Source organism: Mesoplodon bidens (genome assembly GCF_964165515.1).
Source record: "Mesoplodon bidens genome assembly, chromosome: 7".
Taxonomy (NCBI): domain Eukaryota; kingdom Metazoa; phylum Chordata; class Mammalia; order Artiodactyla; family Ziphiidae; genus Mesoplodon; species Mesoplodon bidens.
In genome coordinates this window covers 92,741,406-92,758,864 of record NC_138164.1, presented here as the reverse complement: position 1 = coordinate 92,758,864, position 17,459 = coordinate 92,741,406, and the positions used below count along the sequence as shown (strand labels likewise).

Genomic DNA, 17,459 nt, shown 5'->3' with positions numbered 1-17,459 from the left:
GCTTGGCTGGAGCCCTAATTCTGACAAGTAGAAGGAGGGAGCTATGACTAAGGTTGTAAATGCAAGAGAGAAAAATGTGCTGTCTGCACTGGGGACAGTTTGCTAACGTTTGAATAAGAGAAAAGAGAATGGACCACAAGGTACTCCCATGACAGTTGGAATGTTCTACATTGCTTTCCATATCACTTAAACTTTGAAGCAAATCCGCCTGCCCTCCCATCACCTCTATCCACATGGAAATAATATTCTGGCTTTCAGCAACACTTACTCTTATAGGTCTCCTGTTTTAGAAGACACAGAACATGTCAGGATTTCTGGCCTTTAAGATTGATTCATATGGTCGTGAATTCCCATCCCATGCCTGGGAGGAGTGGGGTGAAGTCACTCCATGTTGGGTCTTTGATTAGCTCCAGAGCGCAGGCTTTTCTGCCCTATGTCATTGGAGAGACTGTAGAATTGGCAATGACCATTTATCAGGGAGTTGGATTGTCTGTGAGGGTCCCCAGTGAATTGCTAGAAGCTTGGATTCTTGCTGAATGGTCCTTAACATATTTGTCCAGCATTCTCAACATTAGCAGGCCCAGCTCAGGGCAATTCCCAGGGGCTAGATACAACCCATGTAGTCATCTTGTTGGAAACAGTGTTTCTAGCATGAAATTATGGGTCATTCAAGAATTCCTCATTCCTTCTTACTGTTGATAGCTGATCCTTTTCTGACACTTTATTTTGGCAGCCCAATTGATGTGGGCAAACACATGGGCTTCAGTATTTAATCCAAGATGGAAACAATGACCAAAGGGAAAGGAGAACTTGAAGCTCTGAGTAGATCTCAAAAGCTAGAACCAACAAAAATATTTTGCTGACTATTAGCATGTTAATAAGATTGTATTTGAGCCCCAAAATCAATGGGCTTTTTTTCTTTATTATTAGAATTAAATTTTATTTGGACTTTATATTTTTAATTTTTACTGGAGTACAGAACTCTACTCAATACTCTGTAATGGCCTATATGGCAAATCGATGGTTTTTAATTTAGCTCCAAACACTGCTTTTTTCAAGTCACATTGACTGGAACAAAAGAACGAGAGCTTTGTGGTGGCATTTCAGTTTGTGCTTCATCCTGCTTCTCTAAAATGGACATAACTCTTGTCTCTCTTTCTTTGCTCCTTAGTGCCGGAACTTTGCCCGTCACCTTCCGTTGCCTGGAAGAAAATCTGGGGATTGATAAGCGTGTAACCAGATTTGTCCTACCAGTTGGAGCAACCATTAACATGGACGGTACAGCCCTTTATGAAGCCGTGGCCGCCATCTTTATAGCCCAGATGAATGGCGTCATCCTAGATGGAGGCCAGATTGTGACCGTAAGGTGAGTGAAATGGGTGGTGTGAAGCACTGAAACAACTTTTTGCCTTATCCCCTTCCACACTAACTCCATTTCACAGAGGCCACTTGAACTGCTGTTCTCCAGTTAGAAGAATGGTGAAGGAAGTAAAGGAAAAGAGGAACTACGGGCAGGCTCAAAGGGAAGATTGGTTCAGGAAGGAATCAGGCTCATACTAATGCCTTATGTTTGTATTGCCCATGTGAAATTGCTTCAGAAATTTGATATTATTTGATTTTTAACAATCCTATGACGTTGCAAGGCCGTTATTTCTATGATTATTTAATAGATGAGGAAGCACAGGCTTCAAGGGGCATGGTAGTTTGTCTGAGGCTGTAATACCATCAGTAATGAGCCAGCAGAGCTGCCACTGGGGCCAACATCAACTGACTCTGGATCCAGTTTTTCTTTCATTAAAATATGTTCCCTTCAGCATTCCAAGGAGTGATGGCAAAAATGATGAAATACAGGGAGGAAGAGATTCCTCAATATAGCATAACATTATATTACAAATAAACAGCAATTTTTTTTGTTTTTACAAAAGGTATTTTTACCATATGTATTCATCATTTTAAAAAATTCAGAAAGAATACTTTCCCAAGACGTCATTAAAAACACATCACTTCTCTGCAAACTTAAAGATCACACCTACTTACATATATTAATTTATCTAATCCTCACAACCACCCTGTGAGGTATGTACTTGTCTCAGTCAGCTTGGGCTGCTGTAACAAAATACCATAGACTATGGCTCAAACAGCAGATGTTTACTTCTCACAGTTCTGGAGGCTGGGAAGTCCAAGATTAAGGTGCCGGCGGGTTCAGCTCCTGGTGAATGTCCTCTTCCTGACTTGCATATGACTGCCTTCTAGATGTTTGCTCACATAGCCCTACCTTGGTGCGTGGAGAGAGAGAGCGAGCTCTCTTACATCTCTGCTTATAAGGGCACTAATCCCATCATGAGGGCTCTACCTTCATGACCTAATTACTTCCCAAGGCCGTATCTCCAAACACCATCACACTGGAGGTGAGGGCTTGAACAAATGAATTCAGGGGGAACACAACTCAGCCCATAGCAGTACTGTAGGGGAGCCTCAGTTTCCTGTATAATGGGTACAATAATCACATATTCTAGTGTGGCTGAGAGCATAGTCACCTGTCAATAAATGTTAGCTACTAGTATTATTACTATTACTGATGTTTAATAAATTACAGTACTCCCAGGATATGAAAGAAAAATGTGACTATGATATAGTGAGTACCATGATGTTACTCAGTGGAAAACATGCTTCGGATCAGATTATCAAGCCATCTAAGTCCGTCCTAACAGATTGCATGTGAGACTGCCAATCTCCCTTGCTCTAAAATTCAAAGACAAATAGAGCTTCTTCATGGCCCTGAATTCTCCCCATTGATGAAACAATCATGCTTTCCATCAAGCTCACACCACTAGATGAGGACTTAGAAGCGGGAGGATGTACCAGGGAGTGACCAGGTGATTGAGACTGTGCTTGAATTATTTAAATTTATCCTTTATTTTAACAATGATACGACTGAGAATTTTCACTGGACAAAGGATAAAATTGGCCAAATATATTTAATACTTGTGCCCCTGGCAAGTTCAGCTGAATCTGCCATATCTGTACATGTCACAGGGGCTGTCTCTGGGAGGACCGCCCCCTCTCCATGGAGTGTATGTAGTTCACTGTCTTCAATTTAGTCAGAAAAAAATAGCCAAGTCCAGCTTCACTGCTGTGCTTCCAAGTACATTCCTCATCTTTTCATTTCCCTGCAGGCAGGAGAACAGTGGCCAGGAATTCTCAGCAAATTCTTTAAGTCATAGCGTTTTCAATGTGAGGAGGAATCAAGGGACATCAAAAGCCAGTGTGGTATTGGAATCAAGCAGACAAGTGTTCAAATCCCAGCAGACCACGTTCAAGCTGTGTGACCCTAAGTTTCTCCACCCTTCCAATCAGTGGTACTACCGTATGTACCTTGCAGGGTTACTGTGACGTTCTGCTGTGATTAATGTGTGTGTGTGGTAACTTGTACAACATCCAAGAACCAGCCATAGGGAAATGAGTCAGGGAAGGACAGGAAAACCAGGAGGGGATAAAAGGACAGGGGGAGATCACCGCCCAGGGAGCTATTACAGGACTTACAATGCCCCAGACACTCCACCTGTGGTCGGGTGAGGGTATAATTGGGATGGAGGAACAGAAAGAGAACCAGCCACCAGGAAGATTTCTTTATAGGATTTTGTCTCACACAACCAAGGGGTAACAAGACAATGTGGCCACAGTACACAGGGATGTGTAAGAGTGACTCATGTAACAGAAGCAACTGATGTTGTAAACAAAATTGCCGAGGCCAAGATCATTGGAACTTGGGAAGTTCCCTTCCCTGGTGTTCTATCCATCTTGGGAAAATGACTGAGAATTCCCACCTGCCAACTCTCGGGACTAGGGATGTTTTCATTGCAAAGCAGCTCCGGTTGCAATGTGCTGGCCTCTTCTAAGTGCTTTATTTCTGAGCTCCTGATGCCTCTACGAGTGAGACACCATTGTTATCTTCTTTTCTACAGATAAGAAAATCAAGGCACAAAGAGGTTAAGTAAGTTGCCCAAAGTCATGTGGTTAAGGGGCAGAGCTGGGATTTGAACCTACATCATTCAGCTCTAGAACCTTCACTGATAACCACTACACACTACTACCTCCTATGACCTAGATGGATCTCCCGCAAAAATGGAGTTCTTTAAACCCTGACACCAACTCCACATTAATGGGGCAGGGGAAAAGCAAAGATGGGTTCTAGATCCCACCTAGGGGAAGTGTCTATTCTATGAAAGCCTAAATGTGGGAAGGATGGCAATATGGAAAAACCAGTGCAAAACACAAAACCTCCCAGGACCTTTCTTTCCTCATATGTAAGAGTAGGTAAATTTGGGTTCCTCTTGACGGTAAGACCAGGATGCTGTGCTTGGACACACCAGTTGGCAAACCAGTTTGGGAGTCTGATTCTTAGTTTCAAGCCCGAAGACCTACTGAAAAAATTCTGGAATCATATAATCACAAGGAAAGCAGCCCCTTTTTTCTTTTCAGCAGCCAGAAAAGCAAGGTGGAAATCCATGTTTTCATAAGCCTCCTTCCATTTAGAAATGATAGCTTTTATAATTAACATCCAGAAAAGAGGAGAAAAAGTCACTGCCCTTTGTTGGACCACAGAGGCCCTCTGGTGTCTAGACAGGGCCCATGAACCCTAGATTAAACCCTCTTCCGGAGACAACTTCAAAATGGTGCTGGGTATGCCCTAGGCATTGCTTGGAAAGCAAAGGATGAGATGCTTCAGAAGGAAAGCCTCCTGTTATTTTATTGTCATTTCTTGGCACCCTCTTTCTGAATAATGTATTTTCCAGCCCATGGTGAAACGTCCAGGCATCTGAACCTTAATGTCATTTGGAATTCTTTTGATTTGTTCTCCCGATGTCCACTCAGTTGAATCTGGATACTTGCTGTTCTGAGTTCTCATGTTAATATTGGCAATCTTCTCAGACTCTTGCCACGCAGACTAGAAGTCTCTGGTTCTCACAGAGATGTAAAGGGGTAAGCAGAAATGAATGCTGTGGTGCTCCTGTGGGAAGATTAAGGGTGACTTGTTTTTCTTCTTTAATATTTCCTTGCCTGCTTTTAGAGCCACGCTTACCTTGTTTGAGCCCTGTGATATATTCAGTGAGTTGGATGTCATGATGGGGGTAAGACTCTCATCCATGAATTTATAAGTTTCCATCAAGGTTAAGCAGAATCCAAATAGACCCTATTTCCTGGGTCTTGGTACTCCAGATTTCTTTATTCCTTGGGAGGAAAAGGGGATTTTATGACTGCCGGGAGAAATTAGAGGCGAGAATTGCCTGCCAGGGATGGTTTTGCCAAGACCACTTTCTCTTCCCTTGACCTGGCCTTTTCTGTTCTCACAGCCTCACGGCCACGCTGGCCAGCGTTGGTGCAGCCAGTATCCCCAGTGCTGGGCTCGTCACCATGCTCCTCATTCTGACGGCTGTGGGCTTGCCGACCGAGGACATCAGCCTGCTGGTGGCTGTGGACTGGCTGCTGTAAGTGTCTGTGTGTGTGCTTCTGCTGGGGATGTGAACACTGCCTCCCAGGGGTGGACAAGATGCAAGGCTGCAGCCAAGATCGTCACCAATCCCCATGAGAACTCCCCTGTTTCCTTCCTCCTTTCTCCCTTCCAACATTTGCTGAATGCTTATTTGGGAACCAGAGAAGGAAAAGAATCTTTGAGGGCTTCAGAGTCTAGTGGAAGAAGCAGGTAAATTATAATACAAAGTTAAAAGCAAAGCTATAAGGGACCCATACCAAAGCAGGCAAAGGATCTCAAAGCATTATGCTGAGTGAACGAAGCACAAAGGAATATATACTGTATGATTCCATTTATATGATGCTCTAGGAAAGACAATATAATCTCTAGCAATAGAAAGAGATCATGGTTGCCTGGGCCCAGAAGTAGGGGCATGAGGATTGACTGGGAAGGGCACAAAGAAAGCTTTAGGAGGGATAGAAATGTTCCATGTACACAGGTATGCACAGGTGTCCACATTTGTTGAAACTCACCATACCACACACTTAAAATTGGTACATTTTATTGTATGTAAATTACACTTCAACAAAGTAGATTTAAAAAGAGCACACACATAGAAGAATAACGGTAGAGACAGACACACATCCCAGTCTAGGATGGAAGGGCAGAGTGGACAAATCAGAAAACAAGGAATATGGCTGCTGAATTTGAGGGCCTACTATGTGCCAGCTGCTACATGGAGCCCTTCACTGCGGCCTCTAACAACTGCCATTTTATAGATAAGAAAACTGAGGTTTAGGGAGAATGAATAGAGATTTGGCCCTATTTCTGCTTGGCTTTGGAGGCCACCAATCCATAATCATGGCCACATTCAAGCTTCTAAAGGCAGTGATAGCTGAGCTGGATCATAACGGGTAGGTAGAAGTTACCCAGGTATCCATAAGTGGCGGGGGGGGGGAATAGGACATTCTGGTCAAGGACAGCCCACACAAAGGCACTGAGGCAACAAATCATATGGGGACCTATGAGTGGTTTGATATTATCAGAGCGCAAAGTGTAAGGCAAGGAGTGGTAAAAGGTGAGGCAAGATGGACAACCTTGAGGTCATGCAGAGATGCTTGAACTTGACAGTGTATACATAGCCCAGCTCCCTTTCCCAGTGAAGGACACTGTCCTAGTGTGGGACTCTCAGCCCATTCCCAAAGGTGGGTCAGTCTAGCCAGATGGTCCCCAAAAAAGAGGTTGGAATCAATTCTTGCTAAGAGCTCACTGGGGCTCTGATGGGGATGTACACTGATACTTCCGGTCCAGCCCTGGAGCTAAGTGACAGGGGCTGGGGGATGCCATTGGCTTCAAAGTCAGAGGCTCAGAGTAACAAGTGCAGAGATCCAAGGCCAAAGTACTCCCACTTATTTTTTTTTATTACCCTACATTCCATTAGCAATCTTTCTGACATTTATTGACAAAGTTTTAAGAGCCAGAAGCCACATTTTATGGACTTGAGTTTCCTCAATGCTAAGACAAGTTCCACTCTTTTACAACCACCCTTCCAAAGAGAGAAACGTGCCAGTGACCGAAGGGAAGAAGGACATCTGGGAAGGCTAGAAGGAAGCCTGGTCTTTCCAGAAAGCTTGCTTGCTGTTGAAGTTTAGGTTAGAAATGAGAAGTGGACTGAATCTGTTCAACTCAGGAGGGCTGCGAGGAAGGGCACGGATCTTCCTGACTGGTTCTTCCATCACCAGAGAAATGCTCTGGAAATGCCTTTCGTGGGAAGGTGATGAGCAAAGGAAATGACTCTTATCTGTCCCTGCCTGTCTCTCTCAGGCGGGGGTGGCAGGGTCCTCAGCGCCATCTTGGTTGTTCTCTGCGCCCTACGCTGGCCCCAAGGGGCAGTCTTTCTCATGAGGTCCATTCAGACGAGGCAGTCATGGGGGCAGCTGAGATTCGGTGGTGGTGAATGGTGGAAGGATTTGGAGGGAATGGGATGGAGACAAAGGGGTGGGGGTGGATTTGGTTAGGAGGAGGACAAAGAGGAAATGAAGACGGTGGCAACCGCTTGGGGACAGAGCACACAGCAGGAGCTCAATAAATGCATGCTAAAACTTACCCACAGAGCTGCTGCGTGATAACCAGGAAACATGAAGAAAGACAGAGGAACCTATTAAAGTCCCAGCTGCTTCCCTTGTGGCTTTGGCTTACTGAGCCCTCTGCCTCTTTGCCCCTTGAACTTTCATTGTCATTGAGGGGCCTTTGCCTGCTCCAACTACATTGCCTATTCTCTTCTTGGGCTTGTTGCTGAGGCTTGAAATCCACCATTAGAGATTCATCTCTTTAACAGTTACTATTATAGATGCTGCCCCCATTATAATGCAAATGCATTTAAGTGTAAAAATGTACTTGAGTTATCAGGAATGAAGGAAAGGAGCAGATATTTGGTGGTACCACCTTGCTCTTTACATCAGTTTAAAGTTAATCCTTAAAGATCACTATGGTGTGTTTCACAGATGAGGAAACTGGGCATCAAAAGGCACAGGAGAGCTTGTGCGGCCAGGTCAGGGCCCTTCACGCCACCCCACACAGCATCCTAGTAGGTACCCAGCAGATCTAACAGTGGGGAGGAGGAACAGAGGGGTCCAGAGTCAGAGAGGTTGGGGAAAACAGACCGATTCGGGTCACCCCTGGTTCTACATACTAATCAGAGAATTTTTTGTCTGACCTGTTTTTTTCCCCTCTCCCAGGATTAAAACAAAACAAAACAAGCAGGTTAAGTGGGGACAAATGGGATACAATCAAGGTCTCAGCCACTCATAGAATTCAAGTCCTCCAGCTGCACACCCGCCCCCCAGGTCAGCCGTTGTGGGCCCTGTCTTCCTGACAGTCATCTGCTTCCAAGCCTGTTGGAGGAGAGTCACCTCATGAAACATTCAAGACCCTGGCTCCTCCTGACCTAAATGTTAGCGAATGGGCACTCACATGCTCACACTTGCACCCAGAGCAGGGCGTCTTAACTCCAGGGCTGAAACGTGCTAGCAGAAGGGAGTTGGCTGAACAACAAAAAAATGATGATACATTTGGATTAACTCTATTGATGAAATTGCATTTGAGAAAACTCTACCCCAGGCTGCAGCTGGAAAGGGAAGAGTGATTGAAGGCTCGCCTCTAGTTCTGGGGTCTGATCTCAGATGGAAAGAGGCCCCGTGATCAAGGGAAGAAAGGCAGGGGCAGGAGCCCTGGGTCTGAGCTCTGCACCTAGTCGCTGTGGGGCTGCGGGCGAGTTACTTACTCTCTGGATTCAGCTGTGTCATGTGTACAATGGGAACAGTAACTTACCAGCTTGAAAGCACAGTCTAGACCCCATGCCCTTGAGTGCCCTTCTAGTTTTAAGACCCAGACTAGGCTTCTGCTGGTGATGGATGTTTGTATACAAATAAGCATGAACGTTCCTTTTCAGAAGAAAAGAAAAAGGGACGGTAGAGGATCCTGGGAAAGTGTGCTTAGGGGTCGGTAGCTAGGTCAGATCTGCTTTGAATTAGGAATGGTTCCACATTCTTTCTCACCAGCAAGAGGAGTTCTGGAAACACGCTCTTGGTCATGGGCGCCGTGGCTGTTGGGTGCCCATCAGCGTGTGAGTGGGGCAGGGGGATGAGTTGAGAGGGGGGTGCAGGGATTCCCTGGTGACACGTAGTCTGTGGGGGGAAAGCAGAGACAAAGAACAGGGGGGCATTTCTTTTCCTCCCCAGGCAAGGTTTGTAAGCTTTCAATTTGTAAGCTTTCAACTTTTCAATTTAAAACCAAACAAAGCCCGCAGTGACATTTAATGTGCCATGGTGTTTGCCAACTGCTGGAGATCAGCCAGCCTCATTAGTGCTCGCCGAGCCCTGGACGTTTTTCAATGAGCAAGCTTAGCTGTTCTGTAAATGTCATGGTGAAAACCAAGATTCTGGGCCCTAAAAAGTGTCCGAGTCCTAGAACACCGGATGGGTGGGGCTGGTAAAACCAGAACCTTCCCCAGAATCTAAGAAGCCCTTTGTAACAGGAGTCCTTGGCAGGTATTTATGAGATCTGTGACACCCCTCTCTCTCTGAAGGATTCAGGATGGAAGGAGAACTGTGGGGCAATACCAGGAAGAGATGACAAAAAACTGGGTCTGGCCACAGGTGGGAAAAGGAAAGCCAAGTGGATCTATGGCCCACTTATCACATGGGACTGCTAGTGAGATTGTTTCTGGGGACATATTTGCTCATTGGGGGGTATACTTGAGATGGCATTTATAAGGAAGCCTGAGAGAGCCTCCACCCTGCAGTGGGGCTCTCAGAGGCTCCGTCATTAGCCTCCCAGGATGGAATGGAGCATTGGTTCGCAAACTCAAGCGTGCACCAAAACCTCCTGGAGATTCAGGAGATCTGGGGGAGGGGCCCAAGAAGTAGCTTTTCTAACAAGTTCCCAGGGGATGCTGATGATCATTCCAGGGACCTGACTTCCAGAAGCAATGGACCAGAGGTAGGGAGTAGGAGTTCCTGACTGTAGTATATGAGCATCTCTACTCTTTTGTGAGCACTGTTTGACATCGTGTGCATCCATTCAATGGAACTAGATCAGAAGGACACAGGACTCTAACAACTAATACTCAGTGAGTGCTCCTTCATTGTCAGACATTGTTCTAAGCACTTTACATAGACTTGTTTAAAAAGTTGCAGCAAATTATGAGGCAGCTAGTAATATTATCCCTGTTTTACAGTTGAGAAAACTGAGGCTCAGAGCCAAGAAACTTGTCTCAGTTTAGTAGATATTAAAGGGCTGAACTGGGATTCAAACTCAGACAATCCGGCTATTCCTTAGATGTTCCAGGCTTGCCCATCTGGGTTCTCGTTCTCTTATTTAACTGATTTAACCCTCATTCCATGTTTGGTGGAAAAGAAAACCAATCCCTACATCTACCCTATCTCTGAAGAGTCTAGGGACTCATGTTTAAGCCTTTTGCTTTGATTTCCTATTTCCACTGATTTCTCCTTTTTTCTGCATCTTACCTCATCTTCTTTCTCTGTCATCCTTAGCATGACATCCTTATCCTTTTCGACTAAGTCTTTTCTTCCCCTGCCAAAGTGTCCTTGACTCAACACACAGGGGAGTGGGGTGGAGGCGGGGCGATAGTTCCACACAGCAAAGTCATGTTTTAATGCTCACAAAAGAAATATGTGCTCCTGGAAGGGAGAGGAGGGACCAAGCTCAGGAGAGTTATAAAATGAGAAAGAGAAGTCTCCCTTCATCTACAAGTGAATCTTGAAAAGGAGCAAAATATGCGACTCCCCGCAAAATGCCAGTTGGCATGTGGGTTATTTTGAGCTGAAAACAGTCAAGACCCAGCAGACTCAAGACAAGCTTTTCACCTCCCCTTAACTGCCTCAAAGAATTTAGAAAGGAGGCCTATACCAGGAAGAATGCTATTACCAGAGAGAACTTTTTCACGGAGAGACTTATCTGCGTGGCAGGGCAAACATTTTTTTACCAAATATTTGCTCTTCCTGTGAATTGTCTTCCTCCCCTTTCAAGTCCCAGACCCTTATCCCCTTCCTTAGCTTAGGATGGCATATAAACCTCAACTGCCTGACTGCTTTTGAGTCTCCTATTTTTATAAGGCTCAGGTATGTACAAAATTAAATTTTCCTATATGTACAAAATTAAATTTTCAATTTAATTATTAGACCAGCCAAAGAATCTAGAAGGGAAAATTTTTCCACCCCTATAATTTCAGGTCTTGTTTCTCTGAAGTAATCACTGCTAATAATAATTTACAGAAAGTAAAAAGTTAATAATAGGCATTTATTTTCTTTAAAAAAACTCCTTTAGTGTCCCCCACCACTGGGAACCTCTCCCTACACCTGTTTAGTTCCAGTCTCTGCCTGCCTTGCTGGGCCTCCTGGCTCTCCTCCTCTGTGTTTTCCCCCAGCTTTCAAGACACCTCTCTCATTGTCCTCTGCAAGGGACTCTGGTGTCTCTCGGTGTCTCCCTCCTCCTTCTTCTAGATCTTGTCCTGCATCCTAACTTTTCACCACGAAAATATCCAACTGGATGTTTGCTAAACAAAAGACAGTTCTCTTTCTAGAGTTAATCTGCTTCCACTTCTTAAATAATGATCCATCCCCACCCTGCGTCCTTCACATACCTGCCTACCTCCTTCCCCCAGGTCCTGCCCATGTCATAAACGAATATGGTATCAACTCTCAAAGGGCTAATAGTCTAGTAATGGGGATAGATGTGGTCAAAAAATCCCCACAGTGCTAGGTGCAAAAGAGGAACGTATAAGACGTGATGGAGGAATAAGATAGGAAGTGATTTGCTCCCCTTTTTGCTTGGACTAATGATGATGATGGCAGTGAGCAGTTAAGGTTGACCGCTGAGTCTGGGTCAGGCGTCCTGTCAAGCCTTTTATAGGCAGAGTTTGGCTGAGGACCTCTCAGAGGACAGGCGCTCCATATGGGTTAGCCGTTGTTACCTTCTCCACATGCTTGCAGGTGGATATTACTTTCCGTATTTTACAAATGAGAAAACTGAGTGGAAAAAGCTGTTTTCCCAGCTAATCCTGCTGGAGCCAGGATTGCAATCCAGGCTTGAATCCAAAATTCACACTCTTAACCAATGCTTCTGTGGGTCCTTCTTCCCTTCCCTAATCCCATGTGGTTTGAGCTCTCAGAAGCCCGGAACCGTGCCAACCTTCTCAAGGTCTGGGGCCTCAGGCGACCCACCTGCCACACTGTGCACCCTGCATTCTGAGAGGCAGACACAATGATCTGTTTCTATGAATATTAAGCTGACTCATATGAAATTGCCAACAGTTGGCCTTTCTGGACTCATTAAAATGGCAATTTCATGTGGCTCACTCCAATACCAGGGACCAGATGAATCTTGAGTGATCCTGCCCCCTGGTTCTGTTCGTCTGTGAGCAGGACTTTCAGACAATCCCACCATCTTCATGCCAGAAGATTTAGACTGAAAGAAGGAGAAAGAGAGAGACCACCTTGGCAAATGCTTTTCTTCCAGGGCACCAGACCCAGCGCCGCAGCGTGAAGGAGTTTCGTCAAGCTCCCCTCTTGGTTTTGATTCCCGGTGGTCCCCAAAGAATAGCTATGTCATCTGTAGTGAATTCATTCAGTTAAAGATTCTGCCTTCACCTCTGTCCCCTTCTCAAGGTCCTGACGCACCACATCCAGACCCGAGAATAACAGCAAGCACTCTAAAATTCTTTTTACCAAGCAGCCTAAAAACTTCAGAGGTCAGCAGCGTTTCATGAACGGGTCAGGGCTGTTGGGAGAGAAAATGAAAGTATTTGCCTGTGGAGAAATTTTCCACATGTGAACCATAAATCCCCATATCCTGCTTTTGGCCAGAATCGGACTTCCCCAGAGTTGGTCAGATATTCCCCTGGTGACCTCAAAAGCAAACTGAAATTTCTGTCTTCCATCTGCCTCTGTCTACCATTCTGTCTCCTCACCGTCTCAGTCAGTCTTCTTGAATAAGGTGATTCTACACAGTATTCCCTCTTCCTCATCTCTCATTCAAGTTTCTAGCGATGGCGAACAGGCTTCGGTTGTCCCTGCCTCTGTATTGAAACTACCCTTGCCAGGTCAATCATGGCCTCTTTGTTGCTGAAACCAAGAGACACTGCTTTCCCTTATCTCACCTGACCTCCAGGCAATCATGGGTATTGTCCTTCACACCCTTACTTTTGAAACACTCTTCCCCCAGGCTCTTCTAATTTCCTGCCACCTTGGCAGGCTCTTACTCCTTTGCCTAGTCCTTAAATGTTGGTCTCCCTCAGGGTTCTAGACTAGATTGTCTGCTTGTCTCACTCTACTTCTCCCCAAGGATGAACTGAACCTGCCTTGGCACCCATCCATGGCCTCTCTAGGTGTTGACTTCTAATTTCCTACCTGTAGCTCAGCTATCTCTCCTGACCTTTAGTCCGTATTCCCAACCACTTGCGGGACAGCTCCCCTTGGCTGGGTCACAGTCCTCACACTCAGTATGTTTGAGGGGATACCAGAACCTTTCTCACCCCAACCAGTTGTGTCCCCTACATGTGGTAGCCCTGTCCACTGGTTGTCCAAACCAGCAACTCGGGAGGAATTCTTGACTCTTTTTCTTTTTTATTCTCTGTAACCAATCAGTCCTCAAGTCCTGTAATTCTGTCTCCTAAATGTCTCTCAAATTCATCTTTCTCCATATTCCCCACATCTTCACTAAGTGGATTTTGCTCTTTCAGTCTTGCCATCCTTTATAATGGAACAAGCGTGATCCTTCCCTTCCATGGCTCCTCGTCACACATGGGATAAAGTTCTAACTCCTGCACTTGACTGATAAGGCTATACATGATTTGGTCAGGCCTTACTTTCTGCCTCTCACTGTACTCACTAGTCATCCTGAACGCTCCTGAGGTCACCCACCTCTTAGATTTCACACGTATCAGTTCTCTCTTCTCTCTAGCTCATTATCTCAGACCCACCCTTAGCGCCTGACTCAAGACACTTCTATTCAAGCCTTTGCTGGGGCCCAAGTGTAGATAAACTGTCCTGCCTACAAAACCCAAGAACACACAGCACTTATTCCTATTAGAATATTTAACTTACTCTAGTGGGGGATACAGACAAGTAAAGAGAGTGTGAGTTCTACCAGAAAAGAGAACAAAGAAAGGGTCTTTTCTTGCTCTTTACTGCTTGGACACCTGGCATAGTGCACACACTAAGATGCTCATTATATACCTGTTGAATGAATCAATGAACTAACAAAGAACTCAGCAAGTATTAGAGTCCACATTCTTATCTTATTTCCACTCAGACATTTTCAGGCTTATGTGCTCCTGCAATTTTTAATGAGTATTTAAGGTGTTCCCATTGTGTCTCTCATTTCACTTAACCCTCACAACTTCTTGTGGAGTTGGAATTAGCCTCATTCCATATTTCATGCTCAGGTAAGAAGTGAGAGAGTTAGAACACTTGGGTTAGGGTTTTAGCCCTAAGTCCAGGGCCCTTTGTATGTTGATTTGGGCATCAAACATTAGTCTGCTTTGATTTCACCCAACTCTGTCTTCCATCCATTACTGTCCTGGTGACTATTTCCATTGGCTAGAGTTCCTTTTCAAATTCAAAGAGACCTGAGCATATGGAAGAGACATGAGCATTGTGCACATTTGGAGAAAGTTCACCCAGAAATGCTATTCCCCAAACTTGGTTCAGTGACTGCTCAGGAGAGTGGGGTTTGGTGTCAAAGAAAGCCAAGAGTTGAGGAAAGGGGAGTTTGTGAACTTGTATCACTCATTTGAGTGGAAATGGCTTTATTAAGCTGGAAAAGTAATTAATCCTTGAGCATAGTATTTTGTGCTTTTGTCCCCGTGATGGGATATGAGTGATGCTTATCTCCAAAAGGGGAAGGAGACAGCACATAATGAGTATCAGCTGTGGATCAGGAACAGGCGTTATCTTCCCCAAATTTTGTAAAGTAGGTATTTTGACTGGATGAGAAAAATTCTGGTTGAGGAAGTCACCCAGGTCACACCGTTCATATGTGGCTGAGCTAGATTCAAAATCAGGACTGTCTGGCTCCTGGGTGCTTTGCATCACATGGCAGACAGTGGATTCTTTTTTTTTTTTTTTTTAGTTTAATTTTATTTGTTTATTTATTTTTATACAGCAGGTTCTTATTATCTATTTTATACATATTAGTGTATACATGTCAATCCCAATCTCCCAATTCATTCCACCACCACCACCCGGCCCCTGCTTTCACTCCTTGGTGTCCATATGTTTGTTCTCTCCATCTGTGTCTCTCTTTCTGCCTTGCAAATCAGTTCATCTGTACGGGGATTCTGGAGTCACATTGCCTGTGTCCAAATATGGTTCTGTGACTCTACTAGCGTGTGTGACTTTGGGAAGCCACTTAATCTCTTTGGGCCTCAGTGTTTCCATCTCTTAAATGTGGATAATAGTCCTTCTTATAGAGTTGTGGTGAGGATTAAATACGGTAATATCTATAAGGTATATTCCTATACAAATAAAAGTTAGCTACCATCATCATCACCACCACCATTACCTTTGGTCCCTCTACTTGCCAATAAGGCAGATTCTTCTGCGCCATGAGATAAGTGAGTATTCAGAGCATTCCTCTCCAAGACTTTAGTGCTCTTTGGAATTTAACAGTTGATCAGGGGTGTTGGGTGCATGGCTCAGAGCAGAGGCCAGGAGGGATGGAAAGTATAGTTGAAAAGCAACAAAGTAGACTACAACTGCAGGATGAACAAATAACTCAGCTGTTTAGTTGGGTGTGCTGCCATAGGAATTGGCCTATAAATAGGGTTAATGTTTTCAGGGTAGAGAGTAGCTTAAGCAGGCATGTTTGGATGTTCTACCTAGGAGTTTCCAAAAATATACATGAATTGACTTGATAAGATTAATAGTGATATTAAAAGTATACATCATGTAAAATTAATGTTTTGTGAGTTCTTATTAAATGTCTGGAACTGTGCTAAGCATTTTGTTCACAATAACCCTTATGTAGGGAACATTTTTATTATTTCCATTTTATAAATGAGACAACCAGGGCTCACAAATGTTAAGTATGATCAAGATTGTCCAACAGGTAAGGGGGAAAGCTGGCATTTGATCCAGGTCAGCCTGCCTCCAGAGTCCATGCTTTTTCTTAATACATATTCCTTCTCATCTCCTTATACTGGGGCTTCTTAGTGATCTTGATTTCAAGAGCCTGATTCTGTGGATGACCTCAAGACCCAGTCTTCATTCATGTTAAGACTGTCACGCTAAGGCAGATTCTCTAAAGCGGAAGGGAGGGGAAGAGACTTCTCAGATGGAGAGATGCCCCTCAGAGTGGAAGCCGGGCTTTGATCTTTATTTTTTCATGGGCAGCATCTTCCTGCTTGAAACCAGAAGGCCAGCTGGCTCCCAAGTTCCTTGCAAAGGAACCAGGCCAGACTCCTCATAGTACAACTTCATAATTACTATTCTCTAATGAGAAATAGGTTTGATCATAGCAACTAGAATTTATTTTAGGCCTTGGTTCCAAGAACCTGTTAAGGTTTCCACTTTGCCTTAAACCAATTCTAGTATCTTCCTTTATTTATTTATTTTAAATTGAAGACTAGAGTGCCCTGAACTAAGATGTCTCAGCAGCATTTTTACCTAAACTCCTTCTTTTTCTTTCTTTTCTTTGTGGTTTTCCAGCATCCTTCTTTTTAGAGCTTTGAGTATCTCATAAGCATGGTCAAAAGGACTCTTCACACTGATTTAAACTTATGGGTGAGACACTACAACTTACTCTTAAGAAATTAATTAGTTTTCCTGGTGCTGACGTTCTAAGAGGGAATGTTATCAACCATCCTATTTTTTTCAAGTCAGAACTTGAGAAACAATATTTGAGGAAGGATTTTTCTCAACCCTTCTTGGTTCAAGAGGCCCTCTGGAAGATTTTATTTTTTTTTAATTAACAGAGAGAGCAAGAGAAAGCATTTTGGTTTTTTTCAGGACACATAGGCACTACACATATAGGTCAGGGAGGGAATTGTGACTGGGTTTCTCACCCAACAGCTGTGTCTGTGTATATGTGTGTGCTAGGGACAGACTGGGGCCCAGGGGGAAGGCAGTGTTGTTTTGATCCTTACAAAAAAGATGAATTTTCTACTATGGGGGAATTCACAGGTGGTTGCACTTTCCTGTAGAATTAGTAAATAAAATAAGTGGAGGTAATCTGGAATCTTCAAAGAACAGTTTATATCAAGAGGACTCGCTGGACACAGCTAGGAATGGCTGCAGTCTGGGAGCTAATTCTGAGATCTGGACACATTATTTCCCTCTAATTCTTCCTCCCCTCCTCCTCCTTTCTCTTCTCCTGTTGTTTATTGGGTGCTTACCATTCATTAGACATTTTGCCAAGCAATTTACATACATTGTCTCATTTAATTTTCATACGAACTTATGAGAGA

At 44.3% G+C, this 17,459-nt stretch overlaps 1 protein-coding gene across 2 annotated transcripts in view; it reads left to right on the top strand.

The window, feature by feature from the left end:
• Positions 1-17,459, top strand: part of SLC1A2 (solute carrier family 1 member 2) — a 101,765-nt gene that overhangs the window by 70,125 nt on the left and 14,181 nt on the right. Inside the window, exons 8-9 of one of the 2 annotated variants that reach the window (XM_081239745.1) lie at positions 1,172-1,366; positions 5,355-5,489. In XM_081239745.1, coding sequence (XP_081095871.1) covers positions 1,172-1,366; positions 5,355-5,489 — 330 coding nt within the window. Of the gene's footprint in view, positions 1-1,171; positions 1,367-3,176; positions 5,490-17,459 lie in introns of those variants that run through there. The other variant, XM_081239746.1, reaches the window with a different exon arrangement.